The sequence below is a fragment of the Lottia gigantea genome, assembly GCF_000327385.1.
Source record: "Lottia gigantea unplaced genomic scaffold LOTGIsca_1, whole genome shotgun sequence".
Classification (NCBI taxonomy): Eukaryota; Metazoa; Mollusca; class Gastropoda; family Lottiidae; genus Lottia; species Lottia gigantea.
Window position 1 is genome coordinate 5,165,319 of NW_008706746.1, and position 19,621 is coordinate 5,184,939.

At 32.3% G+C, this 19,621-nt stretch overlaps 2 protein-coding genes across 2 annotated transcripts; one reads left to right on the forward strand and one right to left on the reverse strand.

Moving 5' to 3' along the window:
* Positions 1-848: 848 nt before the first annotated feature.
* LOTGIDRAFT_102569 (hypothetical protein) lies at positions 849-3,176 on the reverse strand (the record flags this gene model as incomplete). Its single annotated transcript, XM_009045704.1, has 5 exons — positions 849-989; positions 2,325-2,429; positions 2,674-2,736; positions 2,945-2,981; positions 3,115-3,176. Coding segments are annotated over 5 exons (408 nt in total), but the record flags the coding sequence as incomplete, so codon positions are not given.
* Positions 3,177-10,299: 7,123 nt separating this feature from the next.
* On the forward strand, positions 10,300-15,809 carry LOTGIDRAFT_208430 (hypothetical protein; the record flags this gene model as incomplete). The annotated part of the gene is made up of 12 exons (XM_009045705.1): positions 10,300-10,546; positions 11,247-11,418; positions 11,576-11,720; positions 12,075-12,164; positions 12,444-12,510; positions 13,143-13,276; positions 13,533-13,609; positions 13,900-14,083; positions 14,463-14,610; positions 14,755-14,888; positions 15,242-15,349; positions 15,567-15,809. 12 exons carry the CDS (start codon positions 10,300-10,302, stop codon positions 15,807-15,809), a joined length of 1,749 nt encoding a protein of 582 aa, XP_009043953.1.
* Positions 15,810-19,621: the final 3,812 nt, after the last annotated feature.

The window sequence follows — 19,621 nt, forward strand, 5'->3', positions numbered from 1 at the left end:
TGTTAAATTTTTGACACAAATGTTCAGTTTGGCCTACGAATGAAGAAATAAGAATTTACAAATAAGAATTAGATATTAAGAATTAAGAACATTGGATTTTGAACTGATCGGTCTTCCATATTGATTGAGCAGAAAATAGTTACTATAAATATCTTTGGTTCCATAATAATTCTGCTGAGTATATGTTATCAAGCGAGTAACTGAGAGCAAAAAAAACAAAATCTGATGATGAAAGTCATTTTTCAAATTGTCATCAAAAAGAAAAAATGAATTACTTATACCTCTTAACAGACATGACTTTTAACAACAGATATATAGTGACTTTTACATTACTTGCTAATCATTTATTCTAATGAAATATATATCAAAATACTTTAATTATACAAAATCATATAAAATTTCAAAATTATTTGTGGAAAGAACATAAAACCTTTTATCAATTTTGTATTTTAAGTTTATAAAATTTGATCACTGTTTTTTTGAAAGTTCTTGTGGCCACTCAAGATTAATTCTTTGTCTCTCAGAAAACTAGTGCATATACTATACTGATGAAATCTGTATTTATGAGCATTTAAACCTAACAATTTATGACGCATATGTTTTATTGAAAAATTAATGAACCACTTAATAGCGTTTTTGAGTTGGATTACAGCCATGACTGGCAAACACAATTGAATCATGAGCCCTAACTTTGAGAGATCTAAATGTGAAAATGTAACAAATTAACATCACTATATATCACTATATTAACTATGACATGCAAACAAGGTTGAATCAAGAGCCAAAATTTTTCATCCTCAGATCTAAGAAACAAAGAATTAAAATTGGGTGTAAGAAATTGATTAATGCTATAACTTATCATGTAATCTTTGATAATGGGGGAATATTTCGTTGTCTGGGGTTAATAAAGCAAATTCCAACGCTACCAATACTGCAAACTCAAACGATATCATTTCTTTTCTATGGAGCCGAAAATCATCTTCCAAAGTCTACAATGAAATATACAGAATTAGTATGGCATCTTACAGAATTACCATGGATTTCAGCCACACTCAAAGAATCAATAATTTGGCTAGGTAGCTCTGATAAATCCATCTGATGTACAATGTTACAATTTTGTATGCCAAAATCGATTAATTTTCCTTTCAATGGCATGATATGCACGTAATTATTCACATAGTGGAAAAGATTTACTGTCTCCTTGTGTGCTTGCAACAGGTCGATGAAACTCTTGACAAGACTGTAGTCTCTTGACCAAGACTACTCATGTGCCTGTAGTAAGTATAAGATAGCTTGCCAGGCAAGGTAATATACACACACTGGCAGCTTTGATTTTGAATAAAAATATTTAGCAGTACAGTAACAATCACCAGTATGAAATATTCAACCTTCAGTCATACACTTCTTTTAAACTCTTTAGGGCAATACTGAATAATACTGAGTATGAGTTATTGCCCTTGTTCTTGAAAACGTGTTCAATTTTTAGCTCGTGAACTCTAGAAGGCAAATATTCAATCTTATAAGAAAGGGACTGAATAAGAAAACTAAGTATTGTCAAAATCCAGCAACAATCATGCCTTATAGTGTTTTGGAGCTAAATTTGAAAGCGTTTTCAAGAACAAGGGCAATAACTCATACTTCAATTCTTCTGATTTTCAATAGGGTTTTTCCTTCCTTGATAACAGACACTCATGCCAAGATTCGTCAAAATCCATCAAGAATTGTGACTTGTAGAGTGTTTACGAGCTAAATTTGAAAGCGTTTTCAAGAACAAGGGCAATAACTCATACTTTCAATTCTTCTGATTTTCAATAGGGTTTTTCCTTGCTTGATAACAGACACTCATGCCAAGATTCGTCAAAATCCATCAAGAATTGTGACTTGTAGAGTGTTTACGAGCTAAAAATCAAACATGTCTTGAAGAACAAGGGCAATAACTCATATTAAATATTTTTCGATTTTATCGATTTTCGATAGGGTTCATCCTTGGGTGATAATAAACAATTTCAGCAAGTTTCGTCATAATCCGTAAAGAATTGTGACTTGTAGAGTGTTTACGAGCTAAAAATCGAACGCGTTTTGAAGAACAAGGGCAATAACTCAATTTAAATATTTTTCGATTTTATTGATTTTTGATAGGGTTCATCCTTGGGTGATAATAAACGATTTGAGCAAGTTTCGTCAAAATCCGTAAAGAATTGTGACTTGTAGAGTGTTTACGAGCAATTGTGGACGGACGGACATGGGTGAAGAGAAATAACTCTGTATAAACAGAACACAGTTAAATAGTTATATAGTCTTACAGCCTATTTTAAATTACTCACCTCCAAAAGTTTATCAAACTCCTGACCCTTCACATCATTCATTTTAGCTGACAAAAACATACAGGCTGCAGCACAAAATTTACGATTACTTTTATTAATCAGATGCTGAAAATACAGAACAATCAATATAAAACTGATATTTTCAAGGCTTAATTTCTTTACTTAAAAAAATGTTTTTACCATGTCTTACAAAAAGCATAACCAACTTTGACACCGGGAAATAAGACTTTTATCATAATATGCTGGAAATCAAATAACATAAAGTAATGAATACACTTTGAGATTAGCTTAGATTGCAGTATTATTTAAAATGTTTCTATTCTACTCATGGAAATCAGAGTTGACTTACCTTCAATATAATTTTCTCAAAGAAAACATATGCTTGAGCAATGGTCCATAAATCAACACCACACTACAAAAAAAATTTTCAATTATTGTTTAAGTAAAAATGTACACAATTTATGATCTGATTGTCCTATCTATCTGTTTTTATTTCAAATAAATGTTTTTGAGACATTTTATGTATAAAACATAGCATTTCAATTTAAAGTTGGACACAAGAAAATACAACAACAATTTTGTTCTCAATATTAAAATACATATTGATACGAGCTATTTACCTTTGTATGAGCAATATTGAGAAGTTCTCTTTTTAAACTGAAAATATAATAATTATTTATTTAATGCAATAGGTTATATGATATTATATAAGTCTCATATATTAAAATTTTTGTGGAGTATAGTAATAATAATATTATCTTTAACCTCCAGAGAAAAACATTTCAAATACCTTCTCAATTTGGTCAAAGTAAGTTGAATGTAAGGATATCTCTCTCTAAACTTTTCATTCAATTCTTTCTTTATATAAGATGGTTTCACCGAAGACTGAAATAGGTCAATTCAAAACATAATAAACATTAATTATTAAATAGAGTCTCATACAAAGTATGCAATACGTTCAGTGAGCAGCTTGCCAAAGTTGGCACAGAGTCTTCCATATGAAAAAGGTTTCCATCAATCATTGAAATCTAAGAAACAGACAGCAAATAAATTCATCAAATTTTCACCCCAAGACATCTCAATTAGAATTCAAGACAATTAGTATTCCAATATGTCAAAAGACATGAAGCATAATATTAATAAGTACTTACAGAATGTGACTTTCTACAAGTATCTAGCTGTAGATCAGGATCATCTAATACATTAGGATCATAACAAGGTTTATAATCTTCACATTCTTCTGGCACTAAAAATATTATCATAAAATAATTTATCATTTAAAAAAAAAAACTACATCTGAGCTAAAAAATAAATTATTTGTGAGATTTTGTTGCTTTTTGAAAAAGCTTGGATGATATGTACTGTTGTGAACCTATATAGATTTGGTGAGACATTAGTCATAACTTTTCTATTTGTTTATGGTAGGGTATTTGTATCCTACAACAATGTAAAGCTAACAACATTTTTTTCTGGCACGTTTAATTTCATGTGAACGCCACAAGCTTTTATCACTTAATAAATTAAATATCTATTAAAATCTTGATAGCATCTTTACAGTAAAAAAGGTTTACCCTAATAAAAAAGTATATACAGTCAAGTAACCTAATTTTGTGGAAACCTATTATTCGTGGATTTCCGGAAAGGATTAATAATTTACATGTGCGACCTTGCGCGACCTCCGCATTAGTTTGTTTTGATAAACATGGGTTTTCTGTACAATATCAGCTAGTAGAATGAATCCAGTAGTTTCAAGCATGGTAAAATATATTAATGTATACTTTGACAAATACAAAATGGCGGATTTCACTTATTACCAAACGTCACCATTTTTTATCGGCCGAATTTCCTTATAATCCCAAGCAGTAATCGGAATTCCAAGTGTCATCTGCTAGAATGTAGTCCTATGAATGAAGTCACATGATCAACTAGCGGATTCCGAGTCAGCAGAAAATTTCTATTGAACACAAAGTGGACCATATTCTTATGTTGTTTCAGTGACTTTTAGCAATAAATTACGCTACGTACCGGTATCTTATTTTGTCAGTCACTATTTTTTTTTAAATCGTGGTTCTTTGAAGGAATTGTCACTAGTTATAATGAACTGATATTAAAGATAAATACTAAGAGAAGTTAATTATACCACCAGGTATCCATATAACGTGTTTTTCTAGACTTATTTATAGATCAAACATTGTACACGAAAATAGGTGACGCATTTTGCCGCCGTTGCCGAGTTGGTTGCTCATGAAATATGGCTCAAAGTGAAGGATTCATAAAGAAAATCGAAATAAACCCATTTTAATTATTTTGTAGAATATCTGAGGAAACATCTAAGACATAAAAAAAAGATTTCACTTTTTTAACTTTGACAAAATTCGGTGTTGAATCCTTATATCCACGAAAATAGGTTACACCACTGTATATGTATAAGGTATAACCAGATAAAAATAAGATGAGAAATGAGAGAGCTAATAGACCACTATAATCTAAATACTACCTTAATAAGATAAAGAATATTTGGACGTATATTGTCGGCACACCTGTCTGTCCGTCAACATTTGCTTGTAAACGCTCTAAAAACTAGATGGAATCAAATGAAATTCGGTATGTGTATTCATATTCATAAAACAAAGATCAAGTTGGCCCATAATCCTGAATATGCTATTACTCTCTTAGTTTTCAACCGATTTTGATGAAACTTAAAATGGATGTTATTGGACCTAAATCGAAAGGTTTTAGAAAGTTTAGCTTACTTCTGATTAAATTTAAGGCTTTTTCAAGATTTAGGCCTCTTAAGTCAGTTTTGAGGAGTTATCGCCCTCTATACAGTAAGTGCTTCTATCAACATCAATTGCTCGTAAACACTCTGTCCGTCTGTCGGTCCGTCAACATTTGCTTGTAAACGCTCTAAAAACTTGATGGAATCAAATGAAATTCGGTATGTGTATACATATTCATAAAACGAAGATCAAGTTTGAATTTGAGCTATTTTCGACCGTTAGAAGCAGAGTTACTGCCCTTGCCCATAATCTTGAATATGCTATTACTCTCTTAGTTTTCAACCGATTTTGATGAAACTTTAAATGGATGTTTCGTTTTTACCATCCGCATGCCGTGATGTTCGTATATGGCTGTGGTCCACTATCTTTGTTTAAGTGACAAGTGTTCAGTATGTTATTTCAAGTAAAAACTCAGGATTTTTGTGGAACCAAATTTTGTGTATATTTTACATAATATAAGATTAATGTTGTAAAAAGTCTCTGCCAATTATAAAAATATAGAACAATGTTTCAAAACAGGTATGAATAAGGACTTGTATTCACGACAAGTAAAAATAATGCATGCTTTTTCAATGAATATAGAAAGAACAGTACTTAAGCATTATTTGAAATAAGAAAAATTATTGAAAATAAAATGGAGAATACCTCTTTCAAGTACAGTATGTACAGAAAAGTGGTTTGACGACTGCATGCTTGGGTCATATGAATGACTCCTCACATAGTCTCGTCCTGTAACTAATAGAAACACACAATTACACAGCATACTTAAAAACATAGAACATTTATAACAGCAGTGAGATAATTGGGCCTTTGAAAGCTGAGGTATCTCATTCAAGCATTTGGCTTCATTTTTGCTTTAGGTTTAAGAAATAAAATGGCATGCATCATATGAATTAAGTTTAAGAGATAGTAAAGATATCTAAAAACAAACAAGGGCACATTTTTTTAGGGTAGTTATATTCAAAGCAATAAAGTCAGATCTACATTCTGTTTATTTTGTAGAAATTACTATATAGTGTTCTTGTATATGCTAACAAAAACACACCCTTAGATATATTCAAATGTTTTTGATTTTTATAACATCAAAATGTTGAAATAAAATCTAGAAGACAGTTACATGGACAAAAGATTACCATTAAGAGCATAACAATGTGATTTTATTTTTCAAAATTCTTTGTTAGAGTCAAACCCTTTTCGATATGTTAGATTGTTAACAGCAAGCGTTTCTTTTTAAAATGCCAAAAGTCAAAATAAAGTTAATAATTTGCAGCTCAAAAAAGCAGCCTGAATATGCATAGAAGCTCAAAAATGTTTTAAATTATACAGAAGTAAATTATAAGTTTCAAAAGTTAAATCTTCCAAGCACAGATAAGCAAGGTGAGCTAAATTTGAGCCATAACTGCTTGTCTTCAAACAGATTTATTAATAATAAAAGTTGGATTTTCTGTTCACTATGAATACACCTAACAATAGACCTGTTTTGCAAAGTGTCCTTGTAATGCAGTCAAATTGTCAAACTAGAAAGGCTGATTTTGTAGTAGATTTTAATTTATAAAACAAGCTGGCAGCAATGAAAGTAGTATCTACCACCAGGCAAAAAAGTAAAAGCATTTAAGTTTGTATATTTTTGACATTTGTTATAATAATAGTGTGTTAAAGAAAGCTTTCATTTAAGAGTGCACATAGTTTAAGTCAGGCAAATGAACTTAATTCTAAATAGAGGCATTGCTGAAATTTCCTTTATTTTAACTTTGAAACATATTTATCATAACAAAGTGGCTAGAAGTAAAACAGTTAGTAACATAAGCTGCATGTTAAGTAAAGTAAACTTATTAGAGTAAAAGGTTTGTAAGTCAACAAAGCAATTTTAAAAAACGTATTTCTATCAGATGTTATACAAATTATTTGAGAGATATTTCCCTATGATTAGGAAATGAATATTTCTATAACACTAGCATAATAACAAAAAGTGTGCAAAGATAGCTTGTGAATAGATTTGAAAGTGATTAAAATTCCAAAAAACACCATCACCTATTTCATGATAATATCTTACCCACAGGCGTTGAACTATCACCTAGAACTTTTGTCTCAGATAACACTCTTCGTATCTTCTTTGTCTTTTTAGATGGTTCTAAATAGCCACTGTATGATATGTCCTATATGTATTCAATAATAAAGAGAAAATGTCATGTGTAGACCATCAAAGCATCAAGATATGTTCCACATGAAATTTTCACTCAAAGTATTTAGACATGTTGTATTAAAAGAACCATTGATAAGTCATCAAGACATCCATTCGTAAATAGTTATGAATACTTATGAAAAAAACATTTCCAAGAGATATAGCTGCAGACTAATTGGCAAGATTCACCAAGCTCAAGTTAGAATACAATACTGCCAAACGAAGGTTGAGAAACTGTTTGAGAAGTGGCGTTTTGAAACTGATATACATTTGCTTGTCAGTCAATTCCTACTCTTGATAATAGGAGCCGTAATGGTACTTGTTTACTTATCTGAAGGGTTGGGATTAGTTCCAAAAGAGGTCAAGACAGTTTCCTCATTACATTTTGGATTTGGCAAAAAAATATAATCATCCATATTTAACCAGATACTAACCTGTCCCTCCTCAAACCTAATAGCTTGTAAACCCATAGATGGTAAACCTTCCTGTGAGGACACTGATCTGGACCCAGAATGATGTCTTGGTCTACCTTCATCTATATGTGATTTTCTACAATAACACAAAAATGATATAGTCTAATTTCGTATAAGCTTACAATTTAAGAAAGAAACCGACCCATATAAATTTGAAATGTACATTTTGAAAACTGCCACCAGTAATTGGGATTAAGGTGTATAAAGTAGTAGAGCTATATGTTATAAATGTTCAATATAATTATTACGGATTAGTTGAAGTTTTGGACACAAACAATTCAGGGACATATCTGTACAAAACCAAGGTCCATTCAAACAAAAAGTGATTAGAACTTATTTCTGCATTGAAATATTTATGGTACTCACCTGCCATTTTTAGTTGATTTTTTTCTATCAGGTGAAAGAAAATGACTTTCCTTTGATAATGAGTCATTGGAATCAGCAGACATAGAACTTGATCGTCTATAACGACCCTCTTCTGTTGAAAAATATAATATCAAGAACCAAAATACATCAATATTTAATTTATCTCCATTTGAGTTCCAATGATTAAAAAGAATGTTTCATTTAGTGAAATTTAAAAATATATTATATTCCAATGCCAGATATTAGAATAGAATAAGCAAGTTTTAAAATTCCAGCTACATTTCGCAAATTTATAGACTTAATATATTATATTATTTATTACTTTAGTTTGATTGTGTCAAGTGATTACACAAAAACTTACTCTCATTGTCACAAACATTTTCTTTCACTGGTTGTAATGATTCAGGCAACAGTTGCATCAATTTCTGCTTTACAGTCTTCTCTCGATCTGATGTAAATGTGGACGACCTAAAACCAATCAAATTTGTCTTTTAAGTTAATTAATCATTAATAATGCCAATTTTCATATTGTTAGGCCAACTAAAATGCAGAATATGCCTACTTATAGGTGTCGAACGAACAGAGTAAGCCAATCCACTGGTAGGCCTACAACATCAATTATATAGTTAGTGTCATATAGGAGTGATCGAAAGTCCTAACACTACCAATAAACTATGATCATTAGCCTTTGGCATCTTTGAGAATGACTCATTGAATATGAGGATAGGTTTGGATGGTCCTTACTATACAGTAACCTAATTTCCTGCTAACCTATTTTATGTGCACTTCCGATTAATAATCTACAGGTGTGACCTCTGCATTTGCTTGTTTTGATAAACATGTGTTATCTCTACAATATCAACTAGTAGAATGAATCCAGTAGTTTCAAGCAAGGTAAAATTTATTAATGTCTACTTTGACAAATACAAAATGACATATTTCAGTTATTACCAAACGTCACCATTTTTTATTGGCCGAATTTCCTTAATATAATCCCCAGCGGTAATTGGAATTCCAAGTGTCGTCTGCTAGAATGTAGTCCAACGAATGAAGTCACGCGATCAACAAGCGGATTCCAGATTCAGCAGAAAATTTCTATGGAACACAAAGTGGGCCATATTCTTATGTTGTTTCAGTGACTTTTAGCAATAAATCATGCTACATATCTTATTTTGTCAGTCACTATTTTTTTATAAAATCGTGGTTCTTTAAAGAATTGTCACTAGTTATAATGAATTGATATTAAAGATAAATACTAAGAGAAGTTAATTATACCACCCGGTATCCATACAACATGTTTTTCTCAATTTATTTATAGATCAAACATTGTACACGAAAATAGGTGACGCATTCTGCCGCCGTTGCTGAGTTGGTTGCTCATGAAATATGGGTCAAAGTGAAGGATTCATAAAGAAAATTGAAACAAACCAATTTTAATTATTTTGTAGAATATCTGATGAAACATCTAAGACATAAAAAACTTTTTCATTTTTTTAACTTTGACGAAATTCGGGGTTGAAACCATATATGCACGAAAATAGGTTACACCACTGTAAATTCAAATACTGGTACGTCTATTACTTTTTACATAAGATTAATCATGTACATTACAAGCTTGTGAACAAACTACATAATCAATTTAACAGAATGTACCTCCACCTTGCTTGTGGACTCGAAGATGCATCAGTTGATTTCTCATTGGAACTGCTTCCAATATTCACACTCTTTGATTTTGACTTTTCACCACTCCTCTTCGCATTTTTTCCATGGGTTGTTTCCCTTTCATTACGACTTGATCCTTGCTCTCCAGTAATTTGGTTTTTATCAGATTTTCCTTTTGTTTTCTTCTCTGATTCATCTAAGGCTAATTTTTTACTCTTCACTGGAGCAAAATTTGTGTCCCTATGGCTGCCATCTAATGAAATATTTGAAAGAAAACTTATAGCAGCTAATCTTCGACGAGAACGATGTCTAGTTTGCTTCTTTCCAACACTCGCCATTCCTTTATTGACATCTCGCGTCAATGCGAGAAGTTCCGTGATTAATCGAGAATTAGGTGTTCTGCCATTTTTTTCATTTTTTTAGTCATCACAAAAATAGTCTAAAAGTTTTTTTTCCACAAATATGTATGAAATAGTGGCCTGAAATCCCTGAAAATGGATGTGAATATAAATATGGAATCGGCTTCTGGAGCCACTAATCGAGGACTCCGAATGAATATCACAGACGGAGTAGGGGCAAGAGTAGTGAGAGGTCCAGATTGGAAATGGGGAAAACAGGATGGTGGGGAGGGGCATGTTGGAACTGTCAGAAATTTTGAGTCACCAGAAGAAGTGGTTGTGGTATGGGATAATGGAACTGCTGCAAATTATAGATGTGCAGGGGCTTATGATTTAAGGGCATTAGACAGCGCACCAACAGGTTAATATTTCAGTTTATCAAAAAATCTCTATTTCAAGATCATGATATTGATAGGCTATTGCTCGAATTTGCAGTTTCTACCTTGGCCTAATATTAGTGTCTCTGCAAATCAGTGATAGTGAACCGGTGGTTCGAATAGATGTAGTCTACCAGGGGACAACTGTCAAGATTGAGATTCAAATTGTGACAGCTCTGTGGTCTTGTAAGCACCATAGGTGCAAGCCTCCCATGGCCATAGATGGAGCGCCTGAGAGGGTTCCCAAGAAAATAAGAAGAAAAAACTATTTAATAAGTGCATTTTGACACATATTGTAGGCACTGTCACATAGTCATCGGTAAATCAGATTTTGCTTAATATATTAAAGAAAATTTCAGAACATTCCATAGAAGCTCTCTGTTTATATTCCATTCCATGGCAATTTTAAATACAAACTTTTATCAATTTAATCTGAAATAATTTTGGAAAACAAAACTGATGTTAATTCCAGTTAGGCTATAGTCTATATTAAAGTTCCATGGTAATTCACGCATTTTAAATACTAAATTATGATTTAAAATCTAATGACCTATGTATATAAAGGATTATTAATTAAAACTTGATTTGTCTTGATTTAATGAAGAATTATTCTCACTTTGTTTCTCATTTGAAATTGAATTTGATAATGAATTTTCAAGTTGGTTTTGATTTTGTAATTTTCAGGCATTAAACATGATGGAACTATGTGTGATACTTGTAGACAGCAGCCTATATTTGGTATTAGATGGAAATGTGCAGAATGTCCTAATTATGATTTATGTTCAGTGTGTTATCATGGTGATAAACATAATTTAAGACATAGATTTTATAGAATTACAGTGCCTGGAAATGAACGGTAAGTGTAAGATTTTAGATGACTTTCTAAATTTGTGCTTACCAAGGTGATAGAGATCAAATTTGACTTTCCTAGCAGTTTTTGAATATGCTGTACAGACTAAGTTAAAACTAAACTTTGTCAAATCACTTACACCATTTGACTTTGATAATTTCAGGGTATTATTAGAGCCACGAAGGAAGACTAAGAAAACGACGGCACGTGGAATTTATCCAGGTGCCAGAGTGGTCCGTGGTGTAGACTGGCAGTGGGAAGATCAAGATGGAGGAAATGGAAGGAGAGGCAAAGTAACAGAAATACAGGTACAACTTCTTGTCTAATTCTGCTGATTTGCAAATCTTTCTTCATATTTATTCAGACAGCTGTTAAGGTGAAATGAAAATAAAACTCAACAAAGCACTGGCTTAGGTCCAAAGCAAGAACTATACATTTCAAAGTACTGATTAGCTTAGTAATGTTTAGTTAGTTTCACTGTGCTGACCTCAGTCTACTCTCTGTGAAACACTGGCCAAGGTCACAATTGTCAAATTATTTGTGTTTTTTTATTGTCCCAATTTCTGTCAACCTTTTGACAACTTTTTGTTCGGAAGGGAATAATTTGGTGAATGAATGTCTCTTTTGAAATTATGAACCAATATGCAAGAATTGACTTTCAGGATTGGAGTGCTGCAAGTCCAAGAAGTGCTGCTTATGTGTTATGGGACAATGGTGCTAAAAATTTGTACAGAGTTGGTTTTGAAGGAATGGTAAATATTTTATAGTTTTTTGCCTTTCAATTCTATTATTGATAAGAGAGGAGGACTGCCATTTTTTTTTTTTCCTGACACTAACATTGATTGGTTCATAAAATGTCTTGAATATATTCTCAGAAAGTATAACAGAAGGCAATTTATTGTCATCACACATCTTTGTATGTCAAAGCAGATCTATCTTTAATCCATCTATTTGATTCAATTCTTTATCGTTCATCAACTTCTCCGAAGAAAAATGTAAATAATTATACTTGTTTTTTTGTTCATTTCCAGGCAGATCTGAAGGTTGTAAATGATGCTAAAGGAGGATCATTTTATAGAGAACATCTGCCATTACTAGGTAAGTCGTGTGGTATATTGCTTGATTAAATTGATAATTACATTATTTTTTGGAAGTATCTATATCAGTGAATCAATGCATCGATAATTGACAATCTATATGGCAGAAATGACAAGGAAATATATTATAGTATAACACACTTCCTAAATAACAAAGTACATAACGTTTCAACTCATGTCGTCATCAGATGAAATGAGGGAGGGAGTAAACAAGGGAGTAAGCTTATGTATGTTATACCATGATATATTCCTTTCTGTTTTCTGTATGTAAGTTCAAATCTTACCTCTCAATCCATAAAAAAGTTGGTGAAATTTTTTTTTTTTGACTTGACTGAAATTGTTGACAACAATTTATAAGACTGCATTACCAAATATCACAGTTATAGTTATAAATTTATATGGAAACTTTGAAGATAAAATGTTAATTGTAATCCAGTTATCCCATATTGCGATATAGTGATGCGCAAATCACGATACAAGGTTCACAATACGATATAGATGGCTTGATTGGCCGTACCCAGGACTACATTAAGTATGTATTTACCTAGAGGCCCGCTGTCTTGGGGAGCCTGTTATTATTTAAAATTCATACCAAAAATAATGGTTGAGTCTACTTTATGTTGTTACTTTCAGGTGAACAGGGGTCAGGATCTAGATCAGGACCATGTGGATTAGCTATAGGAGATCAAGTTAATGTGGATTTAGATTTAGAAATAGTTCAATCTTTACAACATGGTCATGGTGGCTGGACAGATGGCATGTTTGAGGTATTTAAAATAAATTTTGGAACCATCGCTGATGAAAATTCAAGTAGATCAACAAAGTGTCTATTGATTGGAATAGATAAGAGTACCAAGATGAATTAACGGGAATAGGCATATTAAAACTCATTTCTTTAAGATTAAAGCTTGGTGTCTGTAGCTATTAAGTGAACTATTTTCTCTCTTTTGTACTTACTTTTACAATTGAAAAACACTCCACTATTGTGTCTGAGATGTGAAAATTGATTTTGTATTATTGTAGTGTTTAGGTACTACAGGGACTGTAGTTGGTATAGATGAAGATCATGATATTGTTGTCTCTTATCCTAGTGGTAATAGGTAAGTATTGACCAGTTTCATTAACCCAATGTAACCCATGTTAGATACTGTGTTAGAGCTGTGTATTATACACTCAATATTGATATAAGATATGCAATCTGTATGTCTTAGATGGCACAATATATCTAATGAAAGTGTATCATCAATTATATCATACAAAAAAAAACCGATAAAAACACTCAGAAATTAAACCAGAAAAGTTTAACAGAAGTTAAATCTTCACTTTGATTGCCAAACTTCAGTCAGTGTTGAGGTCACAACAAATTGACAGCAGTACTTCTTTGTTTCAGATGGACCTTTAATCCAGCAGTTTTAACCAAAGTCAATACCCCAAGTAGTTCAACATCTGTGACATCAGAAACACCAACGGTGGTTCAGTTTGCCGTGGGTGATTTAGTTCAGATCTGTAATGATGTAGAAAGAATTAAAGTTTTACAGAGAGGACATGGAGAATGGGCAGAGGCTATGATACCAGTAAGTAGGGGTCTTTTGGCTGTCATTATTTTTTGGAAGTATCTATATTAATTAATGCATCTAAGATTTAAAATATTTCATTTTTGAATTATAAAAGGGACATTCAAGCACTTGTAGAGCTAATTGGTAAATACTGAAAAACTCTTGACTATTTAACATTTTCATACATCTTAATGAAAACCTTATTTAGTTATTTGGGAATAATAATATAAGACATTCTTAGCTTACTGGCAAAATAGAATTTTAAAAATTTGTATGCAATATTATATTTTGAATTTTAATTGATTTTGATAAAATCGTTTTTGAAAGATGAAATTGATATCTATTAGCAAAGCCAATATTACATAATAATGTCATATATTCTGGAATATAATTACAGACTGTAGGTAGAATTGGCCGAGTACAACAGATTTATCATGATAATGATTTAAAAGTGGAAGTTTGTGGTACATCATGGACATACAATCCCTCTGCTGTGACTAAAGTTGCTTCAGCTGATGGTGCTGCTATTGAATGTTCTTCTGGGGGTATAAAAATTTTTTTTTTTTTTATCTTCAACAAATCTGTTCATTTGACAATTTTCTAAAGAGTGCAACTATTTAGTTTGAACTTGATGAAAAGAGGCAAAATTGTATCTGAGTGTTATTTAGAATTTTCCAATTTTATTACAGAAAGATTAAGTGCTCTGTTAAAGAAATTATTTGAAACCCACGTATCTGGTGATGTTAATGAAGAACTAGTGAAAGCAGCTGCTAATGGTGATGCTTCTAAAGTTGATGAAATATTACAGAGACCAGAGGCAGATGTGAGTATCATTTTGTCACTTTTTAGAAAGTTGACTATTAAATACATAGCAGATCTGATTAGAACTTAAAGTTTGAATATAGATTAAAATTGCCTCATTGCGCTCAGTTTTGATACCAATAACACAGTTGTAACTTGACACATGGTCATACAGAATGTCTTTTGAAAGCAGTTTAATCCTATTCAATTAAGCTTGAGCTATGAAATTTGGTACACAGGTAGATGAGCCCAATGAAAATTCAATTCTATACCAACATTCTTGATGATTAATAACGCAATAACATGTTTCAACGACATCCTTTGTCATTTATATAGAAATTTGATGATTAAAATGTATGTTTCATTACCATACAGGCTAATGGTGTATTTGCTGGTCATACAGCTCTACAAGCTGCTAGTCAGAATGGACATATAGAAGTTATTAAAGTTTTAATGAAATATAAAGTTGATATGGAAGTAGAGGTGATTCTTATCTGGTTCCTGTTTGTTACTTTTTGACCATTAGCCTGATGAAGACACTATGAAACCTATTCTTTTATGATATATATCAATTGAAAAAAAAAACCCAAACGAGCCTTCATATATGACAATCAGTACTGTGCACACTTACAAATCAGACCAAATCAAATCAGTCAGTGAACTACATCTGTCAAAATTCTTATTTTGTTTCTGTTGACAGGATAAAGATGGTGATAGGGCTGTACACCATGCAGCGTTTGGTGATGAGCCAGCTGTAATAGATTTACTACATCGTGGTAATGCTGATCTAAATGCTCGTAATAAACGTAGACAAACACCAATACATATTGGAGTTAATAAAGGTCATATTGGTGTAGTTAGAATGTTATTAGATCTGGGATGTCATCCGAGTTTACAAGTAAGTGTGTATTATTTTACAGCAGTTAGACAAGCTGTTTACTAGAAATTCCTACAAACTTTATAAATAGCATAATGACTGGTACATGATCTGTTTGAAAATTCTAGAAATATGAAAAAAAAAAAAAACAATATCATGGTAGAGATCATGCTTGTTTTTTATTTTTTGTGGGACAAAAGTCCCAATTTGTTATCGAAATGTCAATTCTTTTTTTTTTTTTTTTTTTTTTTTTTTTTTTTTTTTTTTTTTTGCGAAATTTACACACCTTCCTGAGCCTAGACTGCAGTAGTTGCAGCAACCATTCAACTTCTCTAGACCTTCTGTAGTGGCAACGTGTTCCTTAAATATATATTGGAACATTTTTGCAAAACCGGAAGTGCCACAGTTCAACATGTGCAAAAAGTCGAAAATCGGCTCTAGAGGGCGTATTTTTGCATCGATTTTCTGCGGACTTTTATTTTTAGAATGTGTCTGTAATTTCTGATCTGATAGAAATTACGAAATTCGAAAATTTGTCGCTCACTTTTTTCGATCAAATTTTGCAATTTTTTTGCAACTTTTTTGTTTTTCCATCGATTGATCTGAAATTTAATATGCAAAGGGGTATCACTAAAGTAAATAATATGTAGTTGTGAAATATTTAACTTTACTTCCGGTTTTAAACGGGGAATCAATTGAAAGTACAATCCACTTCCAGTCGAATAACTTCCGGTGTAATTGAAATAGGTCAACGAAATTTATGCTGTTCGTAAGTAAATGCTATTACAAAAAAACGAAGAAAAAAAAATCCAGACCGGAAGTGATACTTTGGTCGCCATATTGAAAAAACACACTTTTGTAAATCGAAAAATGGGGCCTCTATGAAGAAATGGGCGTGTATAATTTTGATGTGTATGTAATCTACAATCGATTGCCAACAAAAACTAGGCAGCTGATTTTTGAATTTCGCTTTTCATTTTTTGCAACTTCCAGTTGAAGTTTTTGCAAGTTCTATCTCGTGACCTTGACCTTTGATGACCTTGACCTTTATAGGGTTAAAGGTCATTGACCTTGACTATCAGTTGATACTTTGACATTTGACCTCCGAGCTGTACTTCCGGTTTTATAGCGTTCCGAAAACAGCCAAATTCGCAACTTTGGACTGCTCTAGCATATGACCTAAATAACCTAAAGGGTCAATTTTTTCGGATTCTTAATGTGCTTCCCATGCTCTTTCCAGTGATATATAACAATCGTACTTTTAAAGCAAAATTGAAATTCTTGATTTTTTCAAATTCGAGTGGTTTTTTACCATATTTATGTCTCTTTGAGCTTGGTGTATGTATATCTTATGATCTACTTGATGTAGAACCTTGAAATTTGGAACACAACTAGACATGTTGAATATGAATTCACTTATGACATAAACGTTGAGGTGGGCGTGTCACATCCGGGTTGAATTACTAATTGTTTACATTTAGAGGAAGGGGCATATCTCGCATAGGATACATTTGTTCAAAAAGGGACTTTGCACACAATTACCTCATCCTTTTGGCTAGTTTGTGTTAACAACTCAGTTATTTCAGCTTTATAGTTCCAAAAAAGGAACGGGTTTTAAAATTTCCATATTTTCAATTTTTGATTTTGACCTTTTTTGACTTTTGTTGACCTATATCTTTTGACCTTTATGATGTAGAAGCTTGACATTTTGAACATAGCATCACAATTTGAATATCAGTTAACCTATGCAAAAAAAAATTGAGGTGGGCGTGGCACATCCGGGTTAAATTATTCATTATTGACATTTTTGGCCAAAGGCATAACTCCCAAAGAATACATTTGTTCAAAATGGAACTTTGCTCACAATTACGTCATCCTGTGAGCCACTTTGTCTTAGAAGGTCAGTTAGTTCAGCTTTATAATTCAAAAAAAGGAACAGGTTTTGGAAATTCACAATTTTCAATTTTTGAACTTGACCTTTGATGACCTTGACCTTTATTGGGTCAAAGGTCATTGACGTCTATTAGTTTATGCTTTCATATTTGACCTCTGACGTCTACTTCCGCTTTTATAGCTGTCCAAAAACATCCGAATTCGCAAATTTCGACTGCTCTAGCTCGTGACCTAATTAACTTTGAGGGTAAATTTTTGTGGATTCTGTATGTGCTCATCGTGCTCTTTCCAGTGATATATAATTTTTATCAGGGGTATAACTTGTATAACATACATTTGTTCAAAACAAGACCTTGCACACAATTACCTCACCCCTTTGGCCATTTTGTGTGAAAAGGTCAGTTGTTTCCGCCTCGTAGTTCAAAAAAACGAACAGGCATATTTTCAACTTTTGACCTTTACCATTGATGTTCTTGACCTTTGTAGGATCGAAGGTCATTGACCTTGGCTAAAGATTTATTCCTTCATATTTGATGTTCATTGTCAACTTCCGGTTTTATAATGTTTGTATTTTCAAAGTTTGATGACTCATATCTAGTGACGTTGACCTTAAATGACCTTCCCCTTAATATGGTCAAAGGTCATTGACCTTGGAAATCTAATCATATTTTTATATTTTATGTCTGGCTTCAACTTTCGCTTTAACAACCTTCCAAAAAAGCGAAATTTTCAAAATTTTTAACTGCTTTAGCACGTGACCTAATTGGCCAAGAACGTTGATTTTTTCAGATTCTCTAGCAGATTGGCACAAGAGCAAAGTCCCACTCAGTACCACGAGTGGTTCTAGTCTCTAATTGTTATTAAAGTGAGTCTATCATGTGAGGAAAAAAAAAAATTTTTAAGCTGTTAATGTGTATATTGCGGTCACAAATGTCCGTCGGTCCGTCTTGGCATGAGTGTTCTTAATAACCCAAGGATGAACCCTATTGAAAATCAGAAGAATCAAAAAATATTTAGTATGAGTTATTGCTCTTGTTCTTGGAAATGCGTTCAATTTTTAGCTCGTAAACACTAAAAAGCATGATTCTTGCTGGATTTCGACAAGACTTGGTTATATTATTCAGTCCTGCGCTGAGTATTTTCCTTCTAGGGTTTTCACGTGCTAAAAGTTGAACACGTTTTTAAGAACAATTGCAACAACTCATACTCAATATTATTCAGTATCGCCCTAAAGAGTTCAAAAGAAGTGTATAACGGAAGGTTGGTTATTCATACTGGTGATTGTTACTATACTGCTAAATATTTTTATTCAAAATCAAAGTTGCCAGTGGGCATATATTACCTTGCCTGCCAAGCTATCTTTGACCAACGAAATGTCTATAGCCAGACTTTAGGTTTTGACCTTCATGTATTCCTGAAAGTTTGAAATGAACATATTCCTAATTAATTGTTAGGGCTTTTTTTCTCATCATAAAGTTATTGAAATCCACATATTGGTTTTAGTATCACATTGTAATACAGCATTACTCCAATATAACTCTGATGTTTCAGGATTCTGAAGGTGATACAGCTCTACATGATGCTATCAGTAAAAAAAGAGATGATATGATCACATTATTATTAGAGCATAATGGTGACATTACTATCGCCAACAATAATGGTTTTACTGCATTACATCATTCAGCATTACGTGGCAACCCAAGGTATGTACAATTTATGATGAAACTGCAACATCTGCTTCTTTTCTCTACTATATATTTACATTCCTTAGTTTATAACACTTACTTAACTTTGACCTGTGACCTATCTTCACAATAATTCTGTACATTTACAAGATAAATAGCATCTGATACACACAATTATGCAACATCAGGAGCCAATATTGTTAGATTTTTTAAGCAATAAACTATGGTCGTATATCAGGACAAAGGTTGGCTGGAAAATTGAATAAATGCCCGTTTACATTGGAAACTGTCTATTTGATA